At 50.4% G+C, this 27,655-nt stretch overlaps 1 protein-coding gene and 1 long non-coding RNA gene across 3 annotated transcripts in view; one reads left to right on the top strand and one right to left on the bottom strand.

The window, feature by feature from the left end:
- Positions 1–27,181, bottom strand: part of Golm1 (golgi membrane protein 1) — a 43,931-nt gene extending 16,750 nt beyond the window's left edge. For both annotated transcript variants that reach the window (XM_085699640.2, XM_085699641.2), the window contains exons 1-5: positions 27,060–27,181; positions 18,120–18,269; positions 16,943–17,122; positions 3,572–3,626; positions 2,423–2,525 (exon numbers count right to left, since the gene is read on the bottom strand). In XM_085699640.2, the coding sequence (XP_085555766.2) occupies positions 2,423–2,525; positions 3,572–3,626; positions 16,943–17,122; positions 18,120–18,248 (467 nt within the window). In that variant the 5' untranslated portion in view covers positions 18,249–18,269; positions 27,060–27,181. The remainder of the gene's footprint in view (positions 1–2,422; positions 2,526–3,571; positions 3,627–16,942; positions 17,123–18,119; positions 18,270–27,059) is intronic.
- On the top strand, positions 7,301–9,881 carry LOC148119918 (uncharacterized). Its single transcript, XR_015734912.1, has 2 exons — positions 7,301–7,468; positions 9,490–9,881. It is a non-coding gene; the product is annotated as an uncharacterized LOC148119918 (long non-coding RNA).
- Positions 27,182–27,655: the final 474 nt, after the last annotated feature.

A 27,655-nucleotide genomic window follows, 5' to 3' on the forward strand; every position in this document is an offset into this window, starting at 1 on the left:
AATAAGTAAATAAATAAATAAATATTTTTTAAAAAAATTGGCCAAAGGCATGGCCCTTGGAAGAAGGTACTGTACGGCTGCAGGGAATAGGTCAAACAACTCCTCAAAAAAGTTCAAAAATATTGAAATGACATGATGAAGAAGGATATGAGGGTTTTTTCCAGCCATATGTTCTTCCTGGCCTGCCTGTCAATCTATGGGCACGTGATCTCTTAGCAGAGATGGGGGCAGTCTTAACAACACAACCTACAAAGGTGTCCCCTCCCCTCCGGAAAGCCACCTCAATGATGAAAGCTATGGATGGCTAGCCTGTGGCTAGGGTGAGACGGATAGCCAGAAAGACCGACCATCAAGGCTGCTCACCTCTTAGTACAAGTGTCTCCATGCACACACAACCCAGGATAGCACAACAGCCACTGCCCGACCTAGGACCCACATGTCTCCCTCTGGCCCATAGCTGACTTCTGATAGGCTGAAATCTTGGGTCATAACTTATCAAGCAAAACCACTGGTTTGGAGGAAATATTAGCTTCGAGGATGCAGTGCTCGGCACCTGCCCTGCCTACTGAGGATGCAGTGCTCGGCACCTGCCCTGCCTACTGAGGATGCAGTGTTCGGCACCTGCCCTGCCTACTGAGGATGCAGTGCTCGGCACCTGCCCTGGTATTTAGCAATGAATTAATGTGCTCCAGACTTCATGCTGTTTGCAGGATTGGGTTTTGAAATAATTAGGAAATCAGGCAAGTTGTTGGTATTTCCAAAGGACATGGGCATTCTGTGAGCCTGGTATATGTAAGGCAGCGATTACTCCGGGCTTCTGGGGTCTGCATACCCAGCTTACTTTTAGGAAGCAACGAGGAAGTACTGTGTAGTGATCCCAGCACTTGGGTGGGAGATGATGAGTCCCAGGCCAATCTGACCTATACAAAATTTAGGGTCACTGGGGCTACACAGGAAGACCCATTCCAAAATAAAACAAGAAAGAATGCAAGTAATTTGGCAATGTACAGCTGGTGACAAGATAAACCTATACTGAGTGTCTTGTGGAAGAATAAAATCCCAAATACCTTTAAATGATGAAATACTCTGAAGCTTGTTGGAGTCACAAACATTATATAGTAAATGTACAGTTGACGGATTCTTAGATCCACGAGTGTACAACTTACGGGGAACACATTTTGCAGGACTCCGGGAGCACCTGTCCTTTGGACAGTCACTGTCAATTCTGTAGAAACCTTGTGAAGCCGTGACCCTTCTCCCCTTCAAAAAGATAGGAAGACAGCATGCCCGCCCTTACTGACAAAAGGTCTGGGTGTCCCCAAAGCTGGTTATCACAACAGAGATTGGGGTGAGGGGAGTGGGTGAGTCCAGGGTTCAGGGACATCTAGTGATCTTGTCTAATGGTTTGGAATGTCAGGTATTTCCCCTCGGATGCTGGCCCTTCCTGGGTGGCGTCACCTTCTCCAGGTCCTACCTGTTTCCTATGACGTCTGACATGCATGTTAATGTCTGTGTGGGTTAAATAGACTGGTAAAAGATCAACGGGAGGTACAGACGCTTGTGAGCTGCCTCGTGGGTGCTGGGAACTGAACCCAGGTCCTCTGGAAGAGCAGCCAGTGCTCTTAACCACCGAGCCAACTCTCCAGTTCCACGCCTGACATTTTTTAAGTGTTGGGACTGCCAAGGTAACAGTCCTACTGTGCTTTCTATTACTGAGCTTCTGAGGTGTAAATGTGATGGTACAGTGCTAGTTCATTTCCTGCTGAGCACTACTTGCATGCGTGTGTGCACGCACGTAGGTACACACAATGCACCTGTGTGCTGTGATTTTGTGATCTAACAAATAAAGCTTGCCTGAAGATCAGAGGGTGGAGCTAAGCCACTAGCTAGCCACAGAGAACAGGCAGTGGTGGCACACACCTTTAATCCCAGCACTCGGGATCTCATGCCTTTGATCCTAGTACTTGGGAGGCACACGTCTTTAATCCCAGCACTAGACAGGTAGCGACAGGATCTCGCCTTTCTGTTTAAGAATTTTGTAGAGGTCAAAACTTTAGTGGCTGGCTGCTTTACTTCTCCAATCTTTCAGTTTTCACCCCCTAATATCGGACTCTGGGGCTTTATTGTTAAAACCAATTAGATTCATGCTCCACACCCAAGTGCACACACACGCAAGCATGCATACAAACACACCTTTCTTACTTTGTCTAATGATCCCTGCTGGTTGATACTTACCAGACAGAATGCTGATTTCTAGAGGGCATGACCCCAGAAGCCTAAGTCCCTTCTCACATGCTCCATACGACAACTCCCAGCTCTGTGCCAGGCTGAGTGAGCGGACTGGACTCTGTCCTTGGCCTCTGATGCTCAGAACCCAGACCCTCCTCCCCAGGGGGTGCGGTTCATCCCAAGCCACACTCACAGGTCATAGGAGAACCTCTTCTCCAGGCTAGTCTGGTTCCTCTGGGACTGGAAGATGTCCTCCTGCAGTCTGCCATAACTGCTCTGCAGAGCCTTCAGCTGGGCTAAGGCAAGGGGGCAAATCACTCCACTGGTCTCTGTGTGGCTGTCCTGCCACTCAGACACACAAGACACAACAGCAACACACTCAGCACAAATGACGCAGAGGGGAGCAGAATGGGAGAGAGAGAGAAGAGCCCCTCCCCTGCCATCACGATGCCAACCACCAGAAATCTCTCCCACAGAAACCTGCTCCTCGATCCTATTTGAAATCTCTATTAAAGTTTTTAATTATTAGACTTTTTACTTGTGTGTGCACCACTGCGCATGTGTGGAGGTCAAAGGTCAACTTGTGAGAATCAGTCCTCTCCTTGGGCTATGTGGCCTTGGGATCAAACTCGGGTCATCAGGCTGGGCAGCAAGTGTCTTTCCTGCTGTGCCCCCTCACCGGCCCTCATACGTGCTTTATATACGCAGCTCAAAAATAAGTTTGCATGGGCTGGAGAGACGGTTCAGAGGCTAAGAGCATTGCTTGTTCTTCCAAGGGTCCTGAGTTCAATTCCCAGCAACCACAAGGTGGCTCACAACCATCTGTAATGAGATCTGGTGCCCTCTTCTGGCCTGCAGGCATACATGCAGACAGAATATTATATACATAATAAATTTAAAAAATAATAAAAAAAATAGTAAAAACAAAACTTAAAAAAAATAACTTTGCACAAGAATTTTGTGCAGTCTGACCTTGGCCTGAGGTCAGATGTGGATCTTCCACATGGTGGTGGAGGCTCTTACATCAGGGATGCTCACATTGAGCCTTCATTACTTGTTTGGTGGTGGGGACTGAACCTAAGGACTTGTGAACACCAGGCAAGTGCCCCAAACTCAGCACACACTCCCAGTATTTCCTAAAGAGTCATAAACCAAGGGCTGAATTACATCCATCATAACTTGCAACGTCACCATAATATTTTATAAGGACAGATAAGACTACATTAGGGATGGCTCAGTTACTCCTAACATAAGATCATAGTGACAGGGCCACGGGAGGCCATTGTGAGGCATTGGGACAGGGCCAGGCAGGCAGCTGCTGGGCTGGCGGAAGGGGGCTTACCTTGCAGGTCTCTGATGAGCTTCTCGCCTGTGGTGATGTTACTCACTAAAATCGCCTGCAAGGAAGACAAACGCCAAATCAGACAGCTGATAAATGTGTGCCAAGAGATGAACACAGACAGGAACACGTGCCGGGAGAGGAATACGTGCCGGGAGAGGAACACGTGCCGAGAGATGCTTGCTTTGGGAGTAATTTGGCAATGGTAGAGGAGTCCCCAGAAGGGTACTGGTAAAACTCCTCTACCACGCAGACACTATTCTAGAGAGGGTCTCTTTTACACGGGTATGGAGGGGTGGAAAATGAGGGACTAAGAAGGCCCACTCTAGGAACAGGACTTCCCCAGCCAAACTTCCTGCTGCTCTGGACAAAAAAGTATGCATTTGCTAAACTGCATGGATGACTCTGTCCCAAACTCCACAATCTCTCTGAATATAAGTGCAAATAAAGGATTCTCAATTGCCCACATTCACTGCAATCTGCCTCACAGCCAGGAGGTGAAGTGATCTTAGAGCCCACGAGTAGACAGACAGACACATGGTGTATTACAGGTGTACTGCATAGCCTTTTAAAGGGAGATTCCAGTGCCAAGTGGTGGTGGCACATACCTTTAATCCCAGCATTTAAGAGGTAGAGGTAGGTGGATCTCAGTGAGTTTGAGGCCAGCCTGGTCTACAAAGAGAGTTCCAAAACAACCAGGACTGTTACAGAGAAACCCTGTCTCGAAAAAACAAAAAGAAAAAAAGAGAAGATTCCAACACACAACACAAATGAACCTCTAAGACTTGGGGTTAGATGAAAGAAGAGGCCAGTCACAAAAGGAAATTTTTTGTTTGTCTGTTTTTGTTTTTCAAAACTGAGTCTCTCTGTGTAGCCCTGGCTGTCCTAGAACTAACCAGGTCTATAGACCAAGCTGGCCTCGAACTCACCGAGATCTATCGCCTCTTCTTCCCCAGTGCTGGGATTAAAGGTGTGCACCACCACCACCTGGCTATAAAAAGAACTCCACTCACATGAGGAACCTCAAGTAGTGAAGCCCAGGTCAGCCAAAGGAAGGTAGCTTCCATTGCTGAGAGGGGAGGGGTCGGCCGTGTGGGAAGTGTGGCCTCTGCGGCACAGCAGTCCAAAAAAGTAAAAACAGAGCCAGCTGCTTCTGCAGGTTTTACGACCTGTATGGACTGCATGTGTTTCTCTCTCTCAGAGCTGGCGGTGAGCGGACTGTGGTACCTGCTCCTCGCAAACACAGGAGAATATGCCAGAACAGCTGAGGCAACTGCAATTTTCTTCCTCATATGGTCTTACGGACTGCAGTTAACTCAGGCCTTCAAGGAGTGAAACAGCCCCAGACACCGCGTGCAGAGACACGCTGCGGGCAGAGAGATGTGTTGCGTGTTGCGTGTAGAGAGACAGCTGACAATACTGAAGTCTGATATAAGGAACATAGCATCAATGAACCCAATCTGCCTGTGCTTTCCTGTTTACATTTTCCCACAATTTACACACACACACACGACACACACACACGACACACACCCCTGCCACCTTTATAAAAATTAAATCTTAAAAGTAGGATGTTGTGGTACATGACTTTAATCCCAGCACGGAAGGCAGAGGCAGGAAAATGTCTATGAGTTTGAGACCAGCTTGGGCTACACAGAGGTCTAGGGCAGCCAGGGCTACATAGTGAGACCCTGCTCACCTCCCATGGTTGTTTCCCAAACCTACAAACAAAGCCCCTCCCACAGCATGTCTTCCCATGTGTCTCCAGGAAATGTCAGGGGCTATCAACAGGGCTCAGCAGCTGTGGATGGGGCTCAGCAGGAAAGCAGGCACAGGAAAGGGAGAGGAAGGCCTTAGCAGCAGAGTTCTCTCCCCTCCCCCTCCTCCCTCAGGATTCAGCAGAGATGGGGATTCCTCTTTCCAGGGCACAGACACAGGAACCAGACTCATTTTCCTCAACAACAGTCACTGAACCTAATAATATCTCCCTAGCTTCCCTTGTCTGCCACGTCAGAGCTGGCCACAAACACTCTGGGCCCTATTAGCTCGCACTGCAGAGGGGCCCGGCCTCAGAACAGCAGCCGCCCAGGTGACTGGCCCACAACCTGAGTGTTTCCCTTGGCGGCTGCCAAGCATGTTCTGCCTCCCCACATGTCCACACAGTGAACATCCCACCAAGCTCACACATGAAGAGGGCCATTCACCTGGGTCTTTAGACTTCACTTCTGAAGTCCTCTTGGACTTCACGTGTTTCTTGGTGTGTTTCAGTCTCGTCAGTCTGTCTTTTATGAGAAGGATATCATGACATTCCATTTGTATTTTAATAAAGAAAGCTTGCCTGAAGTTCAGAGAGTAAAACAGCCGCACCAATCAGTTTACAGACCAGGCAGTGGTGACACACACCTCTAATCCCAGTAGCCACACTGGTTTGCCATAGAAACCAGGCGGTAGTGGTGCACATCTTTAGAACCAGCACTAGAGAGGAATATAAGACAGGAGGAGACAGCTCTCACACAGTCTCATTTTGAGATTCCTGGAGGCAGGATCGCCATTTTCGGACTGAGGTAGAGGGAAGAGCCAGTGACCGGCTGTTTTGATTTCCTGACCTTCAGGTTGAACCCCAATATCTATCTTTGGGTTTTCATTAATCGTGCTACATAGGGGACTTGATCTTTCATGGTGAGTTGTGTAGGGCTCTCTGTCACTGTGACAGAGGATCAGGGTTTCAGAGGTCGCTGGCAGGTCACTGTGGTAAGGAACATGGAGAAGGAGCTCACGCCACGGTGACCAGTACAGACACAGGAGGCAGGGACAAGGTAGTCCCAGGAACCTCTCCTTGGGGAGTCGTTAACAAACCACACACTTCCAACATAACATAAGCCTAGCAGGGCGAACTGTGGGGTTTTACTGGGTGTGGGGGGGTCATAGCATTGGGGGTGAGGGGCTACTACAGGAGCATGGCTGACTCCGAGGATCCTCACTGAAAACTCACCTTGGCACTCAGGAAATCTGCCCCTCGGAGCTCCCCGCTCAAGTTGTGGGCAGCTCTGTTAAAGACTCCCCCACAATTCCTTCTTGCTTGGGTAACCTCTGGAGGGAAAGTTTCGTGATGGTTCGAGCCTCCTTGGTGAGCTTCCTTAGTGTCTGAACACTCCGGCTCCCTCCAGGAAGGAGTGGTTCAATTGGAAAGAAACAGGCTCGTCAGATGCCCCCAGTGACCTGTTTCTACAGCCTCCCAAAATAGCACTGCCAGCTGGGGCCAACTCCATAGTGCAGGTGCCTATGCAAGGCAATCCACAGCCAAACCACCGAAGGCTGCCCTCCTTTTCCACAGCTGCAGTCCAGAGAAGTTCCTCAGGAGGCCTGTAGACCTAAGGCAGCTCTGCCTGCAAATCCACCCTCCCCATATGAAAGCCTCTGGCCTTCACGACTACCCCGATTCCTGCACTTCTATACAGTCACTGTTCTGAATAGCAAGGAGCTGAACGGTGTCTCCCTCTGGACTCTGGCCATTTTGTGAGGTGGGGGTGGGGGACAAAGTACAGGAAAAACATGGCTGCTCTCTGACAAACGGTGTATCCCCAGGCCAAGTGCACACAGGCTGGCCGCATCACACAACCAAAGCAACTCCTGCCAGGATATCCTGTGCCTTTAAGGAGAGCAACATCCTCCCACCTTCACAACTAGACTGAACAGCAAGGCCCAGCCCACAACTCAAGTGGAGGACCAGGGCATGCCACACCCAGACCTATTCTGGGATCTATTCTGCAAACTAAGGACTGTAAGGAGTCCCCTTCCCTGAGGTATAGATGGGGGGGGGGGGGCTGTGGAAAGTGAGCTCTGGCTAAAACTGGCTACTTGAAACCAAGAATCCTCAGGAAAGGGACTCTACAGATTCTGGTGAGAAGAGGGAGGGAGGAAGGAGGGGAGGGGGGAAAAGAGAGGGAGGGAGGGAGGGAGGGAGGGGGGAGAAGGGAGGGAGGGAGGGAGGAAGGGAGGGAGGGCGGGCAGGCAATGGGGTGATGGCTGTTGTCTGGGGTGGCAGAAGAGCTGAAAGGCTGAGGAAGACAGACTAAGTCTCAGAGAAAGGGAAAATGACGACTGCTTCATACGTTTAGGACAAGAGAGCCCTCAAAGTCTGCTGGACAGCTACATGGCTGGCTTGGGTGTTTTATAGGGCCCCTAGGGCCTTCCCTGTCCCTTACTGATCCTGCTCAAACACCTGCCCTGGTGCCCTCCTGATGTTTCTCTTCACAAACAAGAGGTTGGCATCTCAGGGAACCTGCCTTGGCTCTCCTGGTCCACAGTGGACCTCTAAGGCCCCTTCTCTAAGGAAGAGAGCAGGGGACCAGCTGTCATAAATGCCTCCCAGGCTCTTGGCCCACTTACATGCCACTACAGGCAACTTGGATCAAAGAGAACACCCAGGAGGCCTCAAACACGCCAGACATGGAGAACCCCAGAACCTTCACTGATGTTCCATTAGTAAGTAAACTGAAGTTAGAAGCACAGCCTCCTCTGCCTTAGCATGGAGAACCCCAGAACCTTCGCTGATGCTCCATTAGTAAGTAAACCGAGGTTAGAAGCAGAGAGAGCCTCCTCTGCCTTCGCTCTAGCTCTCTGCAGCCAGAGGACGTGGGTTGAGCCCTGAGGCAGTGCACGCCCCTCTGCACACACTCAGCTTCTCTCCAAGTTCTCACACCGGGCCCTGCTCAAGGCAGTGGCTGTGGAGGTGAAGTCGGTTCTAGAACAGTGGTTTCATCCAGCACAGTAAAGAAGAGGCTAAGACAGAGGAGCATGTGCGCCCCGGGACTGAAGCAGGGGTACCTCTGGCTCTGAAGGCGGGCATGCTAGCACCAACAGTCCTGGATTCTTCCTAGCTCGCGTTAACCGCCCAGAAGACAAACATGTGTGGGCTGGAGGCCTGCGGCTGCAGGTTTGCAGCCTCACGGGGCTTCAGAACAAGGGCACGTATGACTGGGGAAGGCCTGCATGGATCCCCTGTGGTGGCCACATTGTGTTGTTCCCAAACAGGGGTCATTCCACACTCTTCTCTCCTGTAGACGGTAACGTGTACTCATCGCAAACCGATGTACACAGACATCTGGGGGCCAAAGTGAGTCTGCCTCTTAGCCAATTACAGATGTGCTGGTGAGCTTTCCCTGTGGGCATGTGCACCAAAGCCTGCTCATCCCAGGCAGCCCAAGGACAGGCTGACTCATTTCCATCCAGGTCATGAGCCAGGGATTTTAACCAGGGTTCCTTAGGGGAACAGGGATGAGGGCTGCCTACAAGAGCACAGACAACACAAGGCAGGTATACCACTCTAGAACCCCACCCCACCCCAGTAGCTAGTAACCACCTACACAGACTCAGGGAGGGGCCAGGAGCCACCTGGGAGCTGCCAGTGGACCCTTTCCTTCTGCCCATAAGTCAATGGTGGTCAGTCCAGTGTTAAGAAGGTGTGGGTTTCAAGATGGCAGTGATCACGTCCTGCTGGAGGTCAGAGTTTCACGCCAGTGATGAACGTTCCTGATGTCTCCACTTGTGATGGTTAATACTGACCGCCATCACCTGGAGACCAACCTCCAGGCATGTCTGAGAGGGAGCTTCCCGGTGGGGCAAGGAGAGGTGGCAAAGGGAACGAGCATTTTAGGGCGAGTAGTCATTTCAGTCCCCTCAAGAACAGTGTCACACACAGGGAGAACCAGGACACTGACAGCACCTCAGGGCACCCTAGCATCTCTACCTCCCCGGTGCTCCTGTTTTGATGAGGCTGGGCTCACACCCGGGCCTCACCAGCAGCTGTGCCTCTGAGCAGCTTTCTCTGAGCACAAAGCAATGCACAGGCCTCTGTGGCTTCCTTTCCCTCCGGCTCAGATCTTTTCTTCCAGTCCTTTCTTTCCCTTGTTTCCCCTCAGGATCTCTATTTCCATCACAAAGGAAACGCACTCTAAGAATTTTCTTTGTGCCCTGCTGCGGCCGGCTAATTAGCAAGCCTGGCAAGAACACAGCAAGTATGAATGTCAAGGCGGACACACAGCGCCAGGATGCCACAGACAGACACTGACGGGGAAGCTATGTCTGACTAAGGTTTGGCAATCCACACGAGCGAATGGCGGGAAGGTCCACATTTGTCCGACAGTTCTACTCAGTAGACCGGGATCTCCGCCTCTTGCCCTGCCCCAGACTGCACCCAATACTGCAGAAGATCACCAGACCCCAAATCAGCCTTCTGACAGGAACGGAACAGAACGGACTCAGCTAGCCTTGGGAGACAACGCAGAGCCTCACACATGAATGTTACAGGTTTCTGTCAATTAAAATCTCAAGCCCGGCTGCCTCTTAAATCTTCAGAAACATGTTTCAAGCTGGGAATCTGAGGCAGGAAGATTGCTGTGAGTTTGAGACCAGCCTGGGCCATACAGTAAGTTTCAGGCCAGACTGCCTCCAGAAAATGGGACTAGAAAGATCGTTAGCAGGTGAGAGGACTTCTGTGCTATCTCAGGGACCAGAGTAGCGGTCCCAGCAGCTATGCGACAAACCCAGGCTCCCATGTGCTCTCAGCTCCAAGGTAGACAGACAGGAGGACTCCAGCCTAACTGAGGAAACACAAGCCCAGGACACAAGAGACCCTGCCTCAAAGGTATAATCAGAGGACAGCAACAGAAGACACCCCAAGGCCTCTAGTGGCATCTACTCTGCACACACATGTACACATACCCTCATACAGACAAACATATACATGCAATCTTAAAAAGAAAAAAAGAAGAAGATAAGCTCAAACTAACAAAGAAGGACCTTCGGGAAGCAGGCAAGCATTTCGGCCAAGCTCAGGCATGAAAAGCGCACTGCGGCACAGACCTGTAATCCCAGCTCCTGGGAGACAAACCGGAGGGCACCCGGGGTCTGCTGACCAGCTAGGCTAGCCAAGGTCAAGAGCCCCAAGTTCAGTGAGAGACCCTGTTTCAAAGCATAAGGTGGGGAAGGGGGGAGGGAGGCTGACATTAGCCTCCGTTCTCCACGTGAACACAAGTGTACGTGAACTCACATGTGCACACACACACAGGAACGTGCACGTGCAGAAGGAAGGACAGCATTTCCCTGGACAGCTGGAGGCCTCCCCAGTCTGCTTACAATGGGTACAGAGGGAGTGACAGTTGGCACAGCCACATCTGTAAACTTCCTATCACCTGGAAGATTCCTAAACGCGGGGTACCCACAGAACTCCTGCGGCTAATGAATGCCCCTCTCCCATGTTCCTGGTATTCACAAGAGAGAGGCAAAGACGTGGAAAGCCAGAAGGAAGAAGGCTGCATTTCGGGGGGGGAGGCGGGTAAGCTGCAGAAATGTGTCCACAGGGATCTCTGGAAGCTTGAGGACAGGGGCAAGGCTGTCCCTGGCATCTACAGGGACAGGACCCTGGTGACTTTAAGACTTTAAGACTTCTGACCTTGACAAACCTGAAAGGGTAAACTCCACATGGGCTTAAACCACCCACTCTGTGGTCATTTGTTATGGCAGGACTAGCAGGTAAGGACAAATCGGTCTTCTTGGCTGGATGTGAGCTCCTGGCACCTGGCCAGCAGGAGGTCAAACAGGTGTGTGGGGATGGGGGAAGGAGGTGATATAAAGAGGCAAGCAGAGGAGCAGAGAGAGAGAGAGAGAGAGAGAGAGAGGGAGAGGGAGAGGGAGAGGGAGAGGCAGAGGCAGAGGCAGAGGCAGAGGGAGAGGGAGAGGGGGAGGGGGAGGAAGGGAGAGGGAGGGAGAGAGGGGAGGTGGGCAAGGCCCACCTTTTGAAAGGGAGCTTAGCAAAGGTGCACAGCTGGTGTTCTTAGTGGCTGCAGCTGAGGAAGCACCTGTGAGGACCCCAAGGGCAGGCCAGCACAGATGCCTGAACACTAACACTGCCATCATGCCAAATGTAAAACTGTAATGTTCAAAAAATTAAGAGTTTTGGAGGGCTTCAGATTTTCAGTGTTCAACCAGGAAATAATGTTTTGTATATATATGTGTATTTATATAAAAATATATAATATATAAACATATATGTTCGGCTGGAGCCTCTAGCTCACTCCTGCATGATCTAAGAAAGCTCCATTCCTCTCTCTCTCCAAATCCTGCCTCTCAGAGAATCTTCAACAAAGAAAAGGCACCAAAAATCCCAGCTCCTCCCATGAAGTTTCCAGCAGTCCAAGATCCCGCCTAAAGCGGTCAGTTTTGACCATACTTGGGCACAACCCCAGCTTGTGGGGGACACGTCATCACCCCTCACCTACAGGGTATATAACCTCCCTTCCTGTTTTAGTTTGCCTGCGTGACTTCTCTGCCCCCATCTCTGGGGCTGGAAAACTCACCTGGGAGTTGTTTTACTCAAATAAACCTGTTCTTTTCCTTTTTCAGTTTGCCTTAATCTGGTTTACTATGTCAGCTGAGAAACCTATTATATCATTACAGAAAATCTATTAGTGTATGAGAGAGAGTGTGTGTGTGTGTGTGTGTGTGTGTGTGTGTGTGCGCGCGCGCGCGTGTGAAAACCGTTATCTGATTTTTTTTTATGGGGCAAAATAATTCTGGCCCTAGAACCTGCTAGGACTGGGGATTTGCTGGTTTTAAGGAAATATGTGAATGTTTGTAACACGTAGAACAAGAGAGAAGAGAGAAGGGAAAACAAGGATTGAAAGAGGAAAGAATAAAGAAACATGGACAGACGGATCCCATTGTGAGCAGACTTCTTTACCGCAGATTTTAGCTCCCCTTTAGCTTCTCATGGTGTCTTTAACTGAATCCTGAAAGGAGGTGTGAAAGGCGGGAACTTTAAGGCTCCCTTTACCCCTTTAGCCATAACTTACAAGGACAAAGTTCCCCTTGGGAGCCAGCACAAACATTTACACACGCACCCGTTTCTTTCATAAACTAAACAATAGTTTCAAAAAACCAATTTAACACGTATAACGACACTCAATTACTTTTCACTTTCTGAGTGTGGGCAGAATGTACTAAATTCCTGTCGCAGCTCGATAATGAGACCCAGACTGTACCTGGGAAAGCACTACAAGGTTCAAACTCCGAGAGCCCAGGGAGCAGGGCAGGGCAGCTCACTGCAGCCACCGATCACAGAGACAACTAAAAGCAAGGAAGGCTACTTTACTGAGGAGGTTAAGGAGGGTGTGGCCACTTTAAGGAACGAACTAGCTATGAACTCAACAAGGACCTCAAAGGAAAACTAACTCCAAGGACCTGAGCAAATACCTGAAAAACAAACATAAAAAAGCGTTACTTTTGGGTGTGAGAAAGTTCAGCAATATGAGCTAGAAGGCTAACAGTTAAAGTTCACAGAGGCAGGGGAGAATGCAGAGACGAAGAAGGGGCAGGCACACCCCAATTTTATAATTTATTATGATCCTCAAATAGTATCTGGGTGCCTTCTGAAGGCTACAGGTATGTTTTAAGTTTAAATTCCTGTGCTTAAGAGAACTAGAAAATAAAAACGCCTCTAACCTGTAAGCCCCACTTGCCCAAGGACAGATACGGGAACAACAGGGCTGTTGTTCGTGAAGGGAACAAGCCACATGTTTCCACTTTGGCAAACAAGGTTGATTGCTCCAACTGCACAGGAGGGGCTTGATCACACGCAGGCAGGAGGTACATCAGGATGTATGCTTGCCCCCAACTGGACAAAGGGAGGAAGTGTAGAGCCTTGTGGGTTCTGCCTTTATAAGCAAGGGACACAAGTAATTCACAGCCATTCAGTGGGAATCCCTGGTATGGACCTGGCCAGTGCCCATCATCATGATCAGTAGTTAATAAAGCTTGATTCAAATTTGGCTCAAAAATTGTGTGGATGATCTCATCCTTACCGGGGGGTGGGCAGTTAAAACCTGCAATCCCACCACTTGGGAAGCAGAGGCAGGAAGACAGGGAGGTCTCAGGTGGCCTGGGATACAAAGATCCTGTCTCTAAACGTATAAAATATGGGTGGAGATTACTGTTGGGTCCTGTTAAGCTTCTGGGGTAGTTGGCACCTCACACTTGCTCAACACTCCGGCCCATGTGAAGGGCTCTCGAGTAAGCTGATTTCAGTGCTAAGGACCCCAAGACCCACCCTTATTGAATTCTAGGCAAGGCAGCAACCTTGGTGAGAGATGTAATGATGAGCAGTAAGGTTCTAGTCTGGTGCAGCTTCCACCAATGCCAGCAAGTCTGAATAAACAGAGCTTAGTTCAGGGGCTAACAGAAGGCTCAGCGGTGAAGAACAGAGGAAAGGGCCTGGGTCCAGCGTCCAGCAAACACACAGTATCTCACAACCATCTGGAACTCCAGCTCCAGGGGATCTAGGGTCCTCTTTTGGTTTCTGTAGATACCAGACACATACCTGTAGCATTCACATGTAGGAAAAACACTCACACACATATAGTAAGCAAATCTTTTAAAAATGGTTTAGCTCAGCCTTGTTGTCAACTTGTTTAAGGAATCATTTGCTCATGACCCTGGCCTTTATGAACAGGGCATGGTAGTGCGCGCACCTTTGATCCCAGCACTCAGGAGGCAGAAGCAGGCAGATCTCTGAGTTCAAGTCTAGCCGGGTCTACCCAGCGAGTTCCAGGACAGTCAGGGCTACCCAGAGAAACCCTGTCTCAAAAACTAAAAGACAAACAAACAAACAAAACCATTCACTTAGGAAAATACAAAAGGCTAAAAGGAGAGTGTCTGATTATCTCCTTTTTAGCTTTGATGCCACAAAACACACGGTCTCAGACTGCAGGCTCTGGACCAGCAGCTGCGTCACAGTGACTTGGGGACCAGACAAAATGTGGGGACACAGGAACGTGTGGGCAATCCTCTAACAATGATATAGTCTTTGAGTCCTAGGCAGTCTGAGGCAGCACACACTGCTTTAAGTCTTTTCCCATGAGCTCTCAGGCTAAGGTCAAACCCCACGGAGAGGCGTAAACAGCAGCCAGCCTAATGAACCGACCAAGACCCCAGCAGCTGGACAGCAAGCAGGGAGACTCTCAGGGGAGCAGGCACCAGTCAAGGGAGATCTCACCTTCCAGGACCCTCTCCTGCAGGGGAGATGCTTGGGCCACTTGTATGTCAGAACCAGAGCTTCTCAGATTTTAGTGTCTACATCTACACAAACTTGACTTGTCCGGCACACCTCATCTGAAACAAGGCATTGGAAAAGTGCCCGAGTCCACACCTGTTTGAGTCAGGCGCTGAAAACGTCTCATAGCGTGGCACACTTCGGATATTACATAGTTAGAATTGGGTTGCCCAGTCCTGTGCATGTGTGCAACCCTCAAAGAGCAAGGACGGAAAGCTAAGAACCTCCTGAGACCTTGTGAGTCTGCTTGTCTATGGAACGTGATTCCCAAAGCCTAAGCCCAAATCAGCTTCCTTACCAATCACCCACACTTATGCCAGCCAGGACAGCCCCTGACCGTATTTGACAATGTTATTTCTGTTACTTACAATCAAATCCCACCTGTTAGTCCCTTTAGCCTCCCTTCAGGCATTCGATAGCCTCACGTGGCTAGTGGCTACCGTGCTGTAGAGAAGGGACAGACAACATTACCACCATTGAGAAAACCCCACCGCTGGGCATTGCTCCTTAGCAAGACTCCCACGAAGAGACACTGAGGAACTGGACTGGGAGCTGGGCCCGGTCACCTCAGAAGGAGAAGGCCTTTGGCCATGGAGGAAGGACTTCAATCCTGTCACACAGCCAGCTGGTCTGTCACAGTCTCCAGAAGCACAGACATGAAAGGGTGTGCTGCGAGTGTCTGTGGAGGGGGGGAACAGGCAGACAGAGCCACACCACCTACAGGTCTCCACTATCCAGTCACATAGGTGACCTTCTCACCCTGCCAGTAAAGGAAGAAGGCAGCTAGAAGCCAAGGGGAAGCTGGCCCTTGGAGCCATCCAGGGTCTAGATCTCACCCTGGGTGAGTCTGCAACAAAAGCAGGAACGCTAAGATGTTGAGGCAAAAGCACTGAGTTCAAGGCCAGCCAGAGCTACATAGTCATGTCAAGGTCATCCTGGGCTACGTAGTCAGGAGAAGGCCAGCCTGGACTACATAGTCAGGTCAAGGCCAGCCTGGATTACATAGTCAGGTCAAAGCCAGCCTGGATTACATAGTCAGCTCAAGGCCAGCCTGGGAAACTTACTGGTACCCTATTCCAAACCTTAAAAACATTTTTTTTTTTTTAAATTGGAGCAGGGAGCAGATGAGAGGGCCTAGATTCAATCTCCGCTACTATGAGGGGAACAGAAGAAGCCTGTGGAACCTGACTCTAGACGAGATTAGACTGAGGGATGCCTAGACTGGTCTGGGGTTTTAGAGTGTAGCTGGGGGCAAGGTTTGTTTCTATGGAGACTGACTAAGAGGGGGATGAACATACTGAACGGCACTGTGCCACAGGCTGGGGCTGGGGTGGAATTAATCAGAAAGGAGGCAATGCCTGATTCCTGCTACTGAGGGAGCTGCTATCCCACCTTCAGCACCAGCAGGGGAGCAGCAGAGCCCTCCCTGAACAGAGCCCCCCCAGAGACCACAGCCCTCACACTCGCCTCCTTCCAACCAAGCAGCCACGGCCAAGGAGGGAGAGAACCCCAGTGGCCATGGCTTTGATGTACTTTGGTTTGGAAGACACTAATGACTTCCACTGCCTTAGATGTGAATAAAGAGAGTTTAGTCACATAACCCTCAGAAAAACCAAGCGGGCGAAGGAAGGCCAATGAACAGGAGGCCTTTGTTCAGCTGACAGCCCATCTGTCGGTTCCCTCTTTGCATTTTTTTGGCGGGGATTAGAGAGCAATGCTTTCCCCTATGTGACATTCTTGGTTTTGTTTTGTTTGCCTAAAAGTATATTTCATATTTAATTTGCATTAGTCTCTCCCTGTAGAGCTTTTTACTTTCTCTTCTTCCAATTTTGCATTTATACCTTCCATTCAGAAATCTCTGAGGGCACTGGGTTTTTGTGTTCTGGGTTGATGGTATTTTTTAGATCTTATGGAGACTGGTTCTTGACTGGTTCAATATCCTCCTTGGTTTCTAGGCTGCCTCTAATCTGTGTATGAGATGCCTGAAGACACAAAAAATGTCTGTCTATGACAAGTATTTGGCACGGCCTGGAGAGAAGAAAGAGGGAGAACACCAGCAGGAGGAGATTCCACCCCACCTCGCTCCGCTCAGCGCCCCCCACTGCTGACGCCGCAGACATTTCAGCCGGGAACAGCAGAGCTTAGGGGCCAAAGCTGCACCAGCGAGCTCACTCCTCCATGCAATAACATAAACCTCCACCCGGAACACGGCCACATGACCAGGTGAGTGTCATTCGGAAGAGGGCGGTGGGGACAGTGGGCCTTGCCTTCTCGTCCTGGTGCAGCCTGTTGACGTTCTCCATCTGGAAGCTGTGGCTGGACTGGATCCTGTCGAGCTGCTCCCGCTGCTTCTGCAGTTCACCCTGGAACTCGTTCTTCTTCATCTCCACAGCACCTCTCTCTGCGGCAGCCCGGCGCACCCGGCCTTCCAGCTCCACGATGCGTGTCTACGAAGAAACCACAGGCCCAAAGGTCCATGTCACCGAGACACTGCCAGCTCCTCACAGTACAAAAGCTTGGAGCCCAGCAACGACCAGGGCAAGGGAAGGGGTGGTGTGTGGACGCTCACCCAGAGGACACAAGGTGGGGGGCGAGGGGACGGACTTGCTAAAATACTTTAATTAGACACTTGCCAGAGGCAGCCAATCATCAGTACATCTAGGGGAAGGTTGAGCATACCCTCTGCAGGACTAGATTGGGCAGAGCAAAAGTAACACATGTGAACTACGGAGCAGGAGGCCTCAGAGGAGCTCATCCATCAAGGAGACACGTTGTCATTGCTTAATATGTGTCTTAGGTAGGTTTCTGCTGCTATGACAAACACCATGACTACAGGCCCCTGGGGAGGACATGGTCTACTGGCTAACACGTCCCAATCACAGGCCATCACTAAGGAAGTCAGGGCAGGAGCCTGGAGGCAGGAACTGAAGCAAAGACCACAGGAGTGTTGCTTACTGGTTTGCTCCTCTTGGCTTGTCTGGCTGCTTTCTTTCTGCACAACTTTGGTCTACCTGCCCCGGGACTCCTCTCTCCTACCAGCATGTGTATCACCCCACACTGGCACGGCTCATCCGCATGAACCACTAATTAAGAAATGCCCACAGGCTTGCCTACGGACCCATCTTACAGAATGAGGTGTGAACTGTAACTCAACAGTCACAGAGTTCAGAATGCGGTGTGAACTGCAACTCAACAGTCACAAGAGTACTAATAAGGTGTGAACTGTAACTCAACAATTACAGAGTACAGAATGTGGTGTGAACTGTAACTCAACAGTCACAGAGTAAGCAGACTGGGGCTGGGGAGGGGGTTGGGACCTAAAATACCATTAGTGTGAGCTACGGGAACCCAAGGAATTGACTGACAATGAACAGGGAGCCCGTGGTGCTGTCTAGCGACTTTAAACATTACACAGCATCCATACATTCTAAATACACAAGATACCTGGAGTTCCACGCTTCTGGAGCTTGCAAGCCAGTAGTTGAAGCCCAGCACAATGACGCAGGCCACCAGGGCAGCCATGATAAGGGGCGGAGACTTCATGCTGCGACGCCCATTTCCCAATCCCATCATCTTAAAATCAGGGCTAAGGATCTGCCAAATAAAAACACATTAAGTTTCCACACTAAGATTACCATCCCCAAAGCAGACCACAGGGAGGCCACTAGCAGGGAACGCTGACTCACGTACTCTGTGACATGCGGGCCCTTTACATGCAGAACATGTACCAGTGCCCATAGTCGCGGGTCTACATGCCTGAATGGTGAGGCCAGGGCTCCGGGCTGAAGATTGGCACCATTCAGGGACCCAGGCAAAACAAGCTGGAGTCCTCAGCATGGCACCATACCTCTTGAACCCCGAATTGCTCATCTGTATAATGGGTGCAGCGCAGCCCTCAATATCTGGTATGACCTGAGATTGCTCATGTTTGTGAACAAGAATAACAAATCCTATGTCCACATCTGTGAGAAATCTGGCGTTTTCAGGCTATCCAGAGGGTGGAGGAAGCCTTGGTCATGTACCCCCACATCATATCTGCCACCCCAATAAAGCCTCCAGAAGCAAAGCAGGAACACCATGCTGGAAGTGAGTGTGAACTGTTCCGAGTTACACCATGAGCAGTGTCGCCGCTCAACAGGAAGCAGAGAGGACTTGTCCCTCCCAGGAGCAGGGATGGGAGTCATATGTGCAGTCGGACTGAGACAGGGTGGGAACCATGAGAGCCTGAAATCCCTATGAAACTGGGAGCCAAGATACACCTTTCCTTAAACGGATCCATGGCATCCATCCAGAGCTTTGGTTACGGCGACACAGATGGTTACGGCGACACAGATGTGGCTCGTCCAAAGGGGACAGCCAGCGACAGACCCCAAGTCTGCTCTCTCCTGGACCCGTCCCTCCTGCTGGCTGTCCTCCTTTGGCTCCACTGTCCACTGAGGCGGAGCTGACAAACACCACCAGTGGGCGGCCTAGTGAGTGTGATCACAGCAGACTATCTAGCCAACAACTCCAAGAGAAAGGAACGCCTCACTGTGGTCTAAGCATGACTGCCCGGGAAGACACGCCAACTGCAAAGCCAGGACGACCCAGCATGCTGCTGGGAACAAGGGTCTCAGGTGGGGAAGCAGCTGGAGAGGCAAGGCTGACCTGCAAGACCAGCACCGAGCTGAGCGACTGAGCGACCGGCAGGGCCAGCGAGCTGAGCGACTGAGGACGAGGACTGCAGGCAGGATTCCCACTTTTCCTTGACCCACTTTAGACTATAAAATCTAAACTGTCTAAACTCTGCAAACCTCCTCCTCCAGACCTCCCTGCAGTGAACATAAGAACTGTTTGTTTCTGTGTTAAGTCTACATCTTTGGTGGTGGGGTTGGGAGAACAGCTCTGCGGTGTAGACCAGGCTGGCTTTAAACTATCTGTCCTTCAGTCCCAGTTTCCCACCTGCTGGGAGGACAGACGTGTGCCACCACAGGGGGTAAACGGCTCCATGAATCAGGAAAGCCATGGAAAAAGCTGTGGATTTTCACGGCTTTACTGTGTTTTAAAGTTTTAACCAACTGGTTAAGTTAATATTTGCTTAAAAGGTAATTTTGTCTAAGACGGGGTCTCACTCTGTAGCTCAGGCTGACTTCGAGCCATTGGTGATCCTCCTGCTTCAGCCTCCCGAGTACTGGGATTGCAGGGATCAGCAGCCACTATTCTATGCCTTATTTTTCCCTTGCTTTAGAAAATAGAAAGGATCCCGAGGATGTAGCTTAATGGCAGCCTGTGTTTAGCACAAACAAGGCCCTGGGTTAGAATCTCAGCACCAAGTGGACGATGGGAATAGAGACCCTCGTTTAAAGGTGTGTGTTTGGATAGGGTCTCTGTATGTAGTGCTAGCTGTGTTGGAGCTCACTATGTAGACCAGGCTTGAACTCAAAAAGATACAATTGCCTTTCTCTTGCAAGTGCTGGGATTAAAAGTGTATGACACCACACCTGACTAAGAAAGGGAGGGAGGGAGGAAGAGAGGGAGGGAGGGAGGAAGAGAGGGAGGGAGGGACGGACGGACGGACACTGGCGCGTCCAACACTTTAAGTATTTCCCATTTTAAAAACTTTTCATTTTTAGGTCAGGTGGTGGCGCACATCTTTAATCCCAGCACTAAGGAGGCAGAGGCAGGGGGATCTCTGTGTTCTAGGCCAGTCTGGTCTACAGAGCAAGTTCCAGGACAGCCAGAGCTACACAAAGAAACCGAGTCTGAAAAAAATTTTTTTGCACAGATTGTTAATAATATAGCCAAATACATTTGAACAACTAGATGAGCAGAATCTGGATAGCCATGCTTGCCTGACAGTCAGGTTTTTTGTTTGTTTGCTGCTGTTGTTTTGTTTGTTTGTTTGTTTTTGTCAGCTTGACACAGTTCTAGTCAACTAAGAGAACCACATCCTCCAGACTGGCCTGTGGGCAAGGCTGAGGTGCATTTTCTTGGTTAGGAATTGATGTGGGAAGGCCCAGCTCTCTGTGAACAGTACCACCTCTGGGCAAGTGGTCCTGAATTGTATCAAAAAGCAAACTGACCAAGTCATGGAAAGAAAGCCAGTAAAGGGAATCCCAACATGGTCTCTGCCTCAGTTCCTGCGCCTGTGGCTTCTTCCAAGGATGAACTGGAACCCGGAAATCAAATAATCCCTTTCCTCCCCAGGATGCTTTCGGCCACAGTGTTCTCACATGAACAGAAACCTGCCTGGGGCACGAAGTCACCGAAGCAGAAATAACACAGCTTCTGCAAATAGGGCTGGGGCCACGCCTCTGTCCCTAACCACAGGCTGGGCTCCACCTAAACCCAGACAGCAAGCTGCAGAGCAGCCAGTTCAAAAATCACCTTGATGAGTACGCCACGCCCTGTACGGCAGCAGCAAGGTCTTGGAAGGCTGGGACCACCACGCTGCTTCTGAGTTTAAAAACAGTCTTGTCTCAAAACTGTTTCTGAGGCAGAGAGCAGCAAACACAGTCCCTGGCCCACAGCTGGCATTGCCTGTAAACACGGCTTGACTGACAGGGCCATCCTTTATAGCTGCTTTCCATCCAAGACGGAAGTGAGCGGTTAAATCAAGACCTCTGAATAGGACCATTGTGGGGGTTTAAACATTAACAATCTTTAAACAGCGACAAACTTCCTCTAATAGAGAAGGAAGGTCAAGTCCACCAAGTCTGGCTAACTTCCTTCATGAAGTCACCAGGAAGTCCAAAGGCTGCGTTCCTCTCACTTCTCACACCCAGCGATAAACCGCGACAGTAAACCGCGGTCCCTCCGATTCCGGACATCTACATCGTTTCTAGAAAGTGAAATGTGAAAAAAAGGACTAGGTGGGTGGGTCACACCTGGTACCCCAGCTCTCAGGAGGATGAGGCAGGAGGGCGAACTCCAGGCTAGCCTCAGCTACACAGCAAGACTCCAACGAAGCAGCCCCACCCGGTGCACATAGCAAAGTTTCAGTCGGCACAGTAATGACTTCCCTGCCCTGTGTTTGCGAGGGCTGTACCGCAAGGTAGATAACACGACCAGCAAGGAAGTTAACACTACTGTGCCATGCAGTCATCCTTAGTGCCAGCATCCTGACAGTGCTAACACTAAGTCCCCCAGGGAGCAGACTGCTCACAACATCCGCAGTGCTAACACTAAGTCCCCCAGGAGCTGCACTGCTTAGGGAAGGCCCAGAAAAGCCTGTCCTTATGAGTGCCTGGTACCCTCAGAGGTCAGAAGAGGACTTCAGGGCCCCTGGAACTGGAGTTAAGAATGGTTGTGAGCCAACATGCAGTGACGGAAACCAAACCCAGGTCCTCTGTGAAAGCAATAAGTACTCTTGACCACTGAGGCACCTCTCCCGACCCAGGTTAACAGCTGTGAAGTGTGGTCACTGGGCCAGCATTAGCAATGTTGAAAATGCAAATTTTCTGACTCACAGCAAACCCACGAGGTTTCAAGACTCTGGCCACCAGGAGCAGACATGGAGGACAGCAATACTAAGGGAGGCTGGAGGCCACACCTGTTCCCTTTAGTTGCTTCCAGACAGGACCAACATGGATCTGGTGAGTCACCAGAGAAAGTGACCCATTTATTTCTGGAGAAGAGTTTGCATTTCTCTGCCATCTGGAGATGAAGATTTTGTTCATTGCCCTTGCTCTTTGGTGGCCTCCTGGCTTTCTCCCAGTGTCTCACCCTCAACGTCCTCTACACAGAACAGCCTTTCCCCACACCCGGACCTATGAATGTCTGCCCCGTGTACGCAGCCTTCCCATTCACTTCTTGCAGAAGGGTAACATGCCATGGCTGTCTAAAGCAGCTTCCTTGTCTAAAGCTGGTCTCCGCAGTGATCAGATTCCCTGCGCAAGCGTAGGCAAGGCTAACATGTCCATCAGAATGTGCCCAGAGCAGCCCTGTCTCTGCAGGACCTGGCAAAAGTGAAGCAGGGGGTGGGGAGGGGGGGAGCACAGGTGAGTGGGTGTAGGGGCGTGGTAAGGAATAACCTGTCTGCTGCCTCAATACCAGCAACAGAGGGAAGCAGAAAACACCAGGTCTGCAGTTCTGCTGCCAGGAACATCAGACCAATCAATTATTTGACTAGAGAAATAAAACCCTGTCCCTGCTAAGCAGTCAGCAAGACAACAATGTTTTAAAACTGGTAACAGCCAACGACCCGTCTTGAAGTCTCAGCCACCCCAACTGAGTTTCCCAAGGACTACAGCCCTGGCCAAGTACTGTGCAGAGAAGAATCACCAACAAGGGGAAAATCATAGTGTTAACCTAGAAAACAAAACCACAGCATACAAACTGTAGAGTGCAAAGGTTACAGAACAGGCAGTAGAGTATGTTTCTGGTTTTGCTGGAAAATGAAAACAACTTAAGGACATCCAGGGCCTGAATATGGTTTCCTGTCCTCTGCGTGGGAAATGCATAAAAGTCAGGACACCGGTACGCTGAATGCTGCAGGACTGCTCCCCCACTGTTCTGATTTTGTTTTTCTACAAAAGCAAAATGGTGAAAAGAAGCACAATGTAAGAAAGAGATAGGACTCTGGCCAGTCTGCGAGCAGCATCTTGGGGCATGCTACACCTTCCCTGCGACTCTGGCCAGCCTGAGAGCTGCATCTCGGGGCATGCCACACCTTCCCTGTTTAAAGCCACTGTGATGCATGTCACATGGGCACCAGGAAGTGGAAACACCAGTCCCCTCCACAACAAGGGTGCCTTGGGCTGGGCACCACCACCCGAAGAACAAGGTAGTAGGGGAAGGCCTCCAAAGAGACACAGGGAAGAGTCTGCCATCTGAGTCAGGTAACTGAGAGAGCCTATTTCTAATTGGAACTTGCAGGCCACTCTGTAGGGATGACCCTGGTGCCCTGGTTTGGTTTCTACCACAACCAAAAACAGCTTGGGGAGGAAAAGGTTTGACTTATACACTTTCCACATCACGGAGGGAAGTCAGGGCAAGAACTGCTGCAGAGACCATGAGAGAACACTGCTCTCTGTCGGCTCTCCGTGGTTTGCTCGGCCTGCTTTCTAATACCATAGGGACCAGCTGCCCAAGGATGACCCATCCACAGTGGGCGTGGCCTTCCTACAGCAATCTTTAATCAAGAAAATGCACCATGGACATGCCCACAAGCCAGTCTGATGGAGGCAAATCTTCAGTTGAGGTTCCCTCTTCCCAGATGACCCTAGCTTGTACCAAACTGATTAAAAACAAAAACAAACAAACAACCCAAACTAGCTAGCTCACCTGGTGACTGCTGCCTGAGGCGGTTAAGAAACCTAAAGAGAATATCAAGGAAACCAGTCACCTTCGAGAAAATGTTTAACCACAGAACTACAGAAAGGGGAGAGTCCTCGCTCAGCCTCGTGGGGCTCAGATGTGAGAACTGTCTAGCAGAAGACCAGCTGTCTCCTTTGGGACACTGCATCCCAGAGGCTGTGGGAGGTGTAGAGAGGAAAAACACTCCTTTTCATCCAGTTGTAGCGGAACGTGGCAGTGGAGCGTGGCAGTGGAGCGTGGCAGTGGAGCGTGGCAGTGGAGCGCCGCATTTCACGAGCATGGCATACAGTGGACACGAAGAAGTCGTACTTCATTGATTCTCACCAGCTGTGTTACGAGACCATAAAACACCGACAGTATTGTACACGTGGGAGCATAAATCTACGTTCTCCCACAGGTCCCTGTCACCTTTCCCACTATCTAGCTGGCCTGTACACAGTGGGGTACAAGGGCGGACTTTAGCTACAGGAAACCTTCCGAGGAATAACACACACTTAGGATGGGCGTGAGAGGCACACGTGAAACACAAGCAATACAAAGAGGTCAGGCAAGGCACAGGCTCTGCACGTGAACCACATGCAAAGTCAAAGCCCTCAGGACAGAAGCAGACCGGACAGGAAATGGATCCTGAATTAAGTGAAAGAACTGAAGCACGGCTCTCCACCGACATTACAGCAATGGCAGCTAAAAGTGAAACCTGAGTCTTCAGAAATAACGTGAAGACAATTAGCACATGCATATTTATTTATATAGAAGTAGAAACACATACAGGGGGAGCAGGCTGTGACATAAGCTGCCAGCTCGTGTAACTGTCTTCAGGTGTGCATTTGTGTCAGGTGCTCAGATCTCAGTCAGGCAACGTCCTGTTAAAGCAACACCTGGTGAAGCATGAGAAAATCGCTCTGGGGAATTGGGAACACCTGAAAACTTCAGGCCAAGTCTCTCCCCAAATAATTACTCTTCAAAAGCCTGGAAAGCAAACTGGCCTGGGGCGCTAAGAGAAGGTTTTCAGGTATGAAACTGTCAAAGAAGTTTTAAAGTGTTTAATACCTCTTGAAGTTTCTAAGATTGAAGCTAAAGCCTGTGTATGGGCACGCGCGCTATGCATATTTATATGTCGATGTGCACGCATGTTTATGTCAATGTGCGCACATGCTCATATGTTGATGTGCACGTGGGTTTATGTGTTGGTGTGCATGCGTGTTTATATGTTGATGTGCACGCATGTTTATATGTTGGTGTGCACACACATGAGGGAGGATTCCCTTCCACATCCAGCATCTTCCTCTACGGATATCTCCTGCGTTGTTTGAGCCAGGGCCTTTCACAGATTCCCCTGGGCCCTGGTCGACCACACCAGGGCCTCTGTCCATCTACCCAGCTGGGGAATTCAGTCCTGTACTGACACTTTTTTTTACACACACCCCTAGCCATTTCCCCAGCAGGGGAGTAAAGGCATCTGAAGGCCACACCTCCTACCTTTATTTTTTTTATTCCTTTTTCCAAACAAGAAATGCTTTATTTAAAAAAAGAAATTATGGATGTTATTTTTCATGTTAGGTCCTAAAGTAAAGGAATCTTTAATTTTTTAAAAAAGAAAAAACAATGACAACCATGTAAAGAAATGCGAGGGAAAAACATAGGGCTCACGGGCTTCCTTTCCCCTCAGCACCTCAGGATTCCCAGGGGCAAGGCTGCTCCTCAGGCCCCTGCTTCCAGCAAACTCCCTTTCCCCGCCCCCCAACTGCCCCTCACAGCTCGTTCCCAGTTCTGGTCTTTACTACTTGGGCCCTTTCACAGGGCACTGGCAGGCCTTCCCTGCTGAGGTGGCCATGGGAACACACCAAAAGAGCTCACATTCCTTGTGCCCTAGGCCTAAAAACAAACAAATGTAAACCCTTCCCATCCCCCACCAATAACCAACCGAAAGTCACCAGTAATTACAAAGCAGATGGACTTCAAGGCCTAACAGCCAGAACAGGTCAAAGGGTCTCATCACCCCCCAACACACACATAGGCTCCCTGCAAGCAACATTTCTGTTATTTTTGTACAAAACTCACTCATTATATAAATGTGCAAAATGTAAAAATCATCCCCCAAGAGGGAGAATTAGGCCTAAAAACCAAAATAATTTCTTTCCGTGTTTTAAGAATTCAACTTATCATTCACTAACACTTTCAGGCGTGTCCACCCTGACAAGATCTTCTACAGCCAACAGGCTATGTTTGCGAGGGAAAATGATTCCTGCCATAGTGAGCCCACCCGCTCTCTAAGTCAGGAGCTGCACTGTGCTCAGACCCAACAGTACCGCTGGTGGCTTCCCAAGCCCCCAGCCCTCACCTTCGGAAACACAACTGTCAAATCTGACCCAAACTGACCGCCATTCATTCAGTCACGGTCACTCATTACATTACTGCTGAACAAACAGTTCATCAAACGCGTGCGTTTTACTCCGCTTCTAAAGAACCTTCCTCAGTATGGAAAGGGGGGGGGGGAGCTGAGACCCCTAACCAGACAAAGAAAGCCTCAAACCTTGAAAGTTTAACACACACACACACTTCGAATGCGACACCTGGAAATGGCTAGCCTGTAGTGACTTCCCCAACCTCACCACTTTTAAAAATGCTAGAAAGAACTCATCAAAACTGGCATTGTTTCCCAATCTTGTCTTACATCTTTAAAGTAATTGCCAACATTTTTAAATACAGCGTAGAAGGCGCATCAAAACCCCAGCGAGCGCTTCTAGAACAGAGCAGAAGTAGTTCGGTAGTTCCACCCCGGCAAAGAGCATCCCAGGCAGCCGGCTGCAGCTGCATGTGCCTGGCGACCCAGGGGCCTCGGGGGCCACTAGGGTTTGCTGGGGAGGAAGAAGAAGGGGAAAACTAAGAGAGGAGAGGAAAGACAGAGAGAGAGGAGGACAGAGAGAGAGAGAGAGAGAGAGAAGAGAAGGAGGAGGGAGAGACAGAAGAGAGGGAGGCGAAGGGGGAGGTGACCCAGAGCCGAGGAGGATGGGGCGGGGTGAGGGGCGAAGGAGATGCAAGCAGGGCGGCCCATGTTGCATCCCACGGGAGAGGCGCGGCGCTCACCTGCGGAGCTGCGGGGCTGCGGGGCTGCGAGGCTGCGGGGCGCCCGGTCCGGGCGCCGTGCGAACGAGCGAGGAAACGAGGGAGCTAGCTCGTTCTCCGCCGAGGCGCCCCCGGCGGGCGGGCACTTCCGGCCGAGGTGCAGCCCAGGCCCCAGCCCTGCGGCGCCGCCCTCCTCCGCCTGCTCCCCGCCCTGTGCGTGCGCCGGTGCGCTCAGTCCTACAGGACAAAACCATCGCCTCCCGCCCCCTACACCGCAAACGGGTGACCTCCGAGGAAGCCGCGAAGCAGTATTTTGTCTTTCAGGAGAGGTCTCACTGTGCAGTCCAGGCTGACCTGGAGCTCACTGGTGGACCATGCTGGCCTCGAACTCCTGGAGCCCCTCCTACCTCTGTCTCCTAATTCTTAACTCTGGCAGCATTTACCAGTTATTGGGGTGCACGGTTCTGAGTTCTGACTTTGAACTCTGGTATTATTCGCATGGGTTTTTTGTTGTTGTTGTTGTTGTTGTTGTTATTGTTGTCGTCATCATTTTGTTTGGGTTGTTTTGTTGTTGTTTTCTTTCTTTTCTTTTTGTGTCTCCCCGCTCCCCCCTCCAC

This window comes from Myodes glareolus, chromosome 14, assembly GCF_982192425.1.
Source record: "Myodes glareolus chromosome 14, mMyoGla1.1, whole genome shotgun sequence".
NCBI lineage: Eukaryota > Metazoa > Chordata > Mammalia > Rodentia > Cricetidae > Myodes > Myodes glareolus.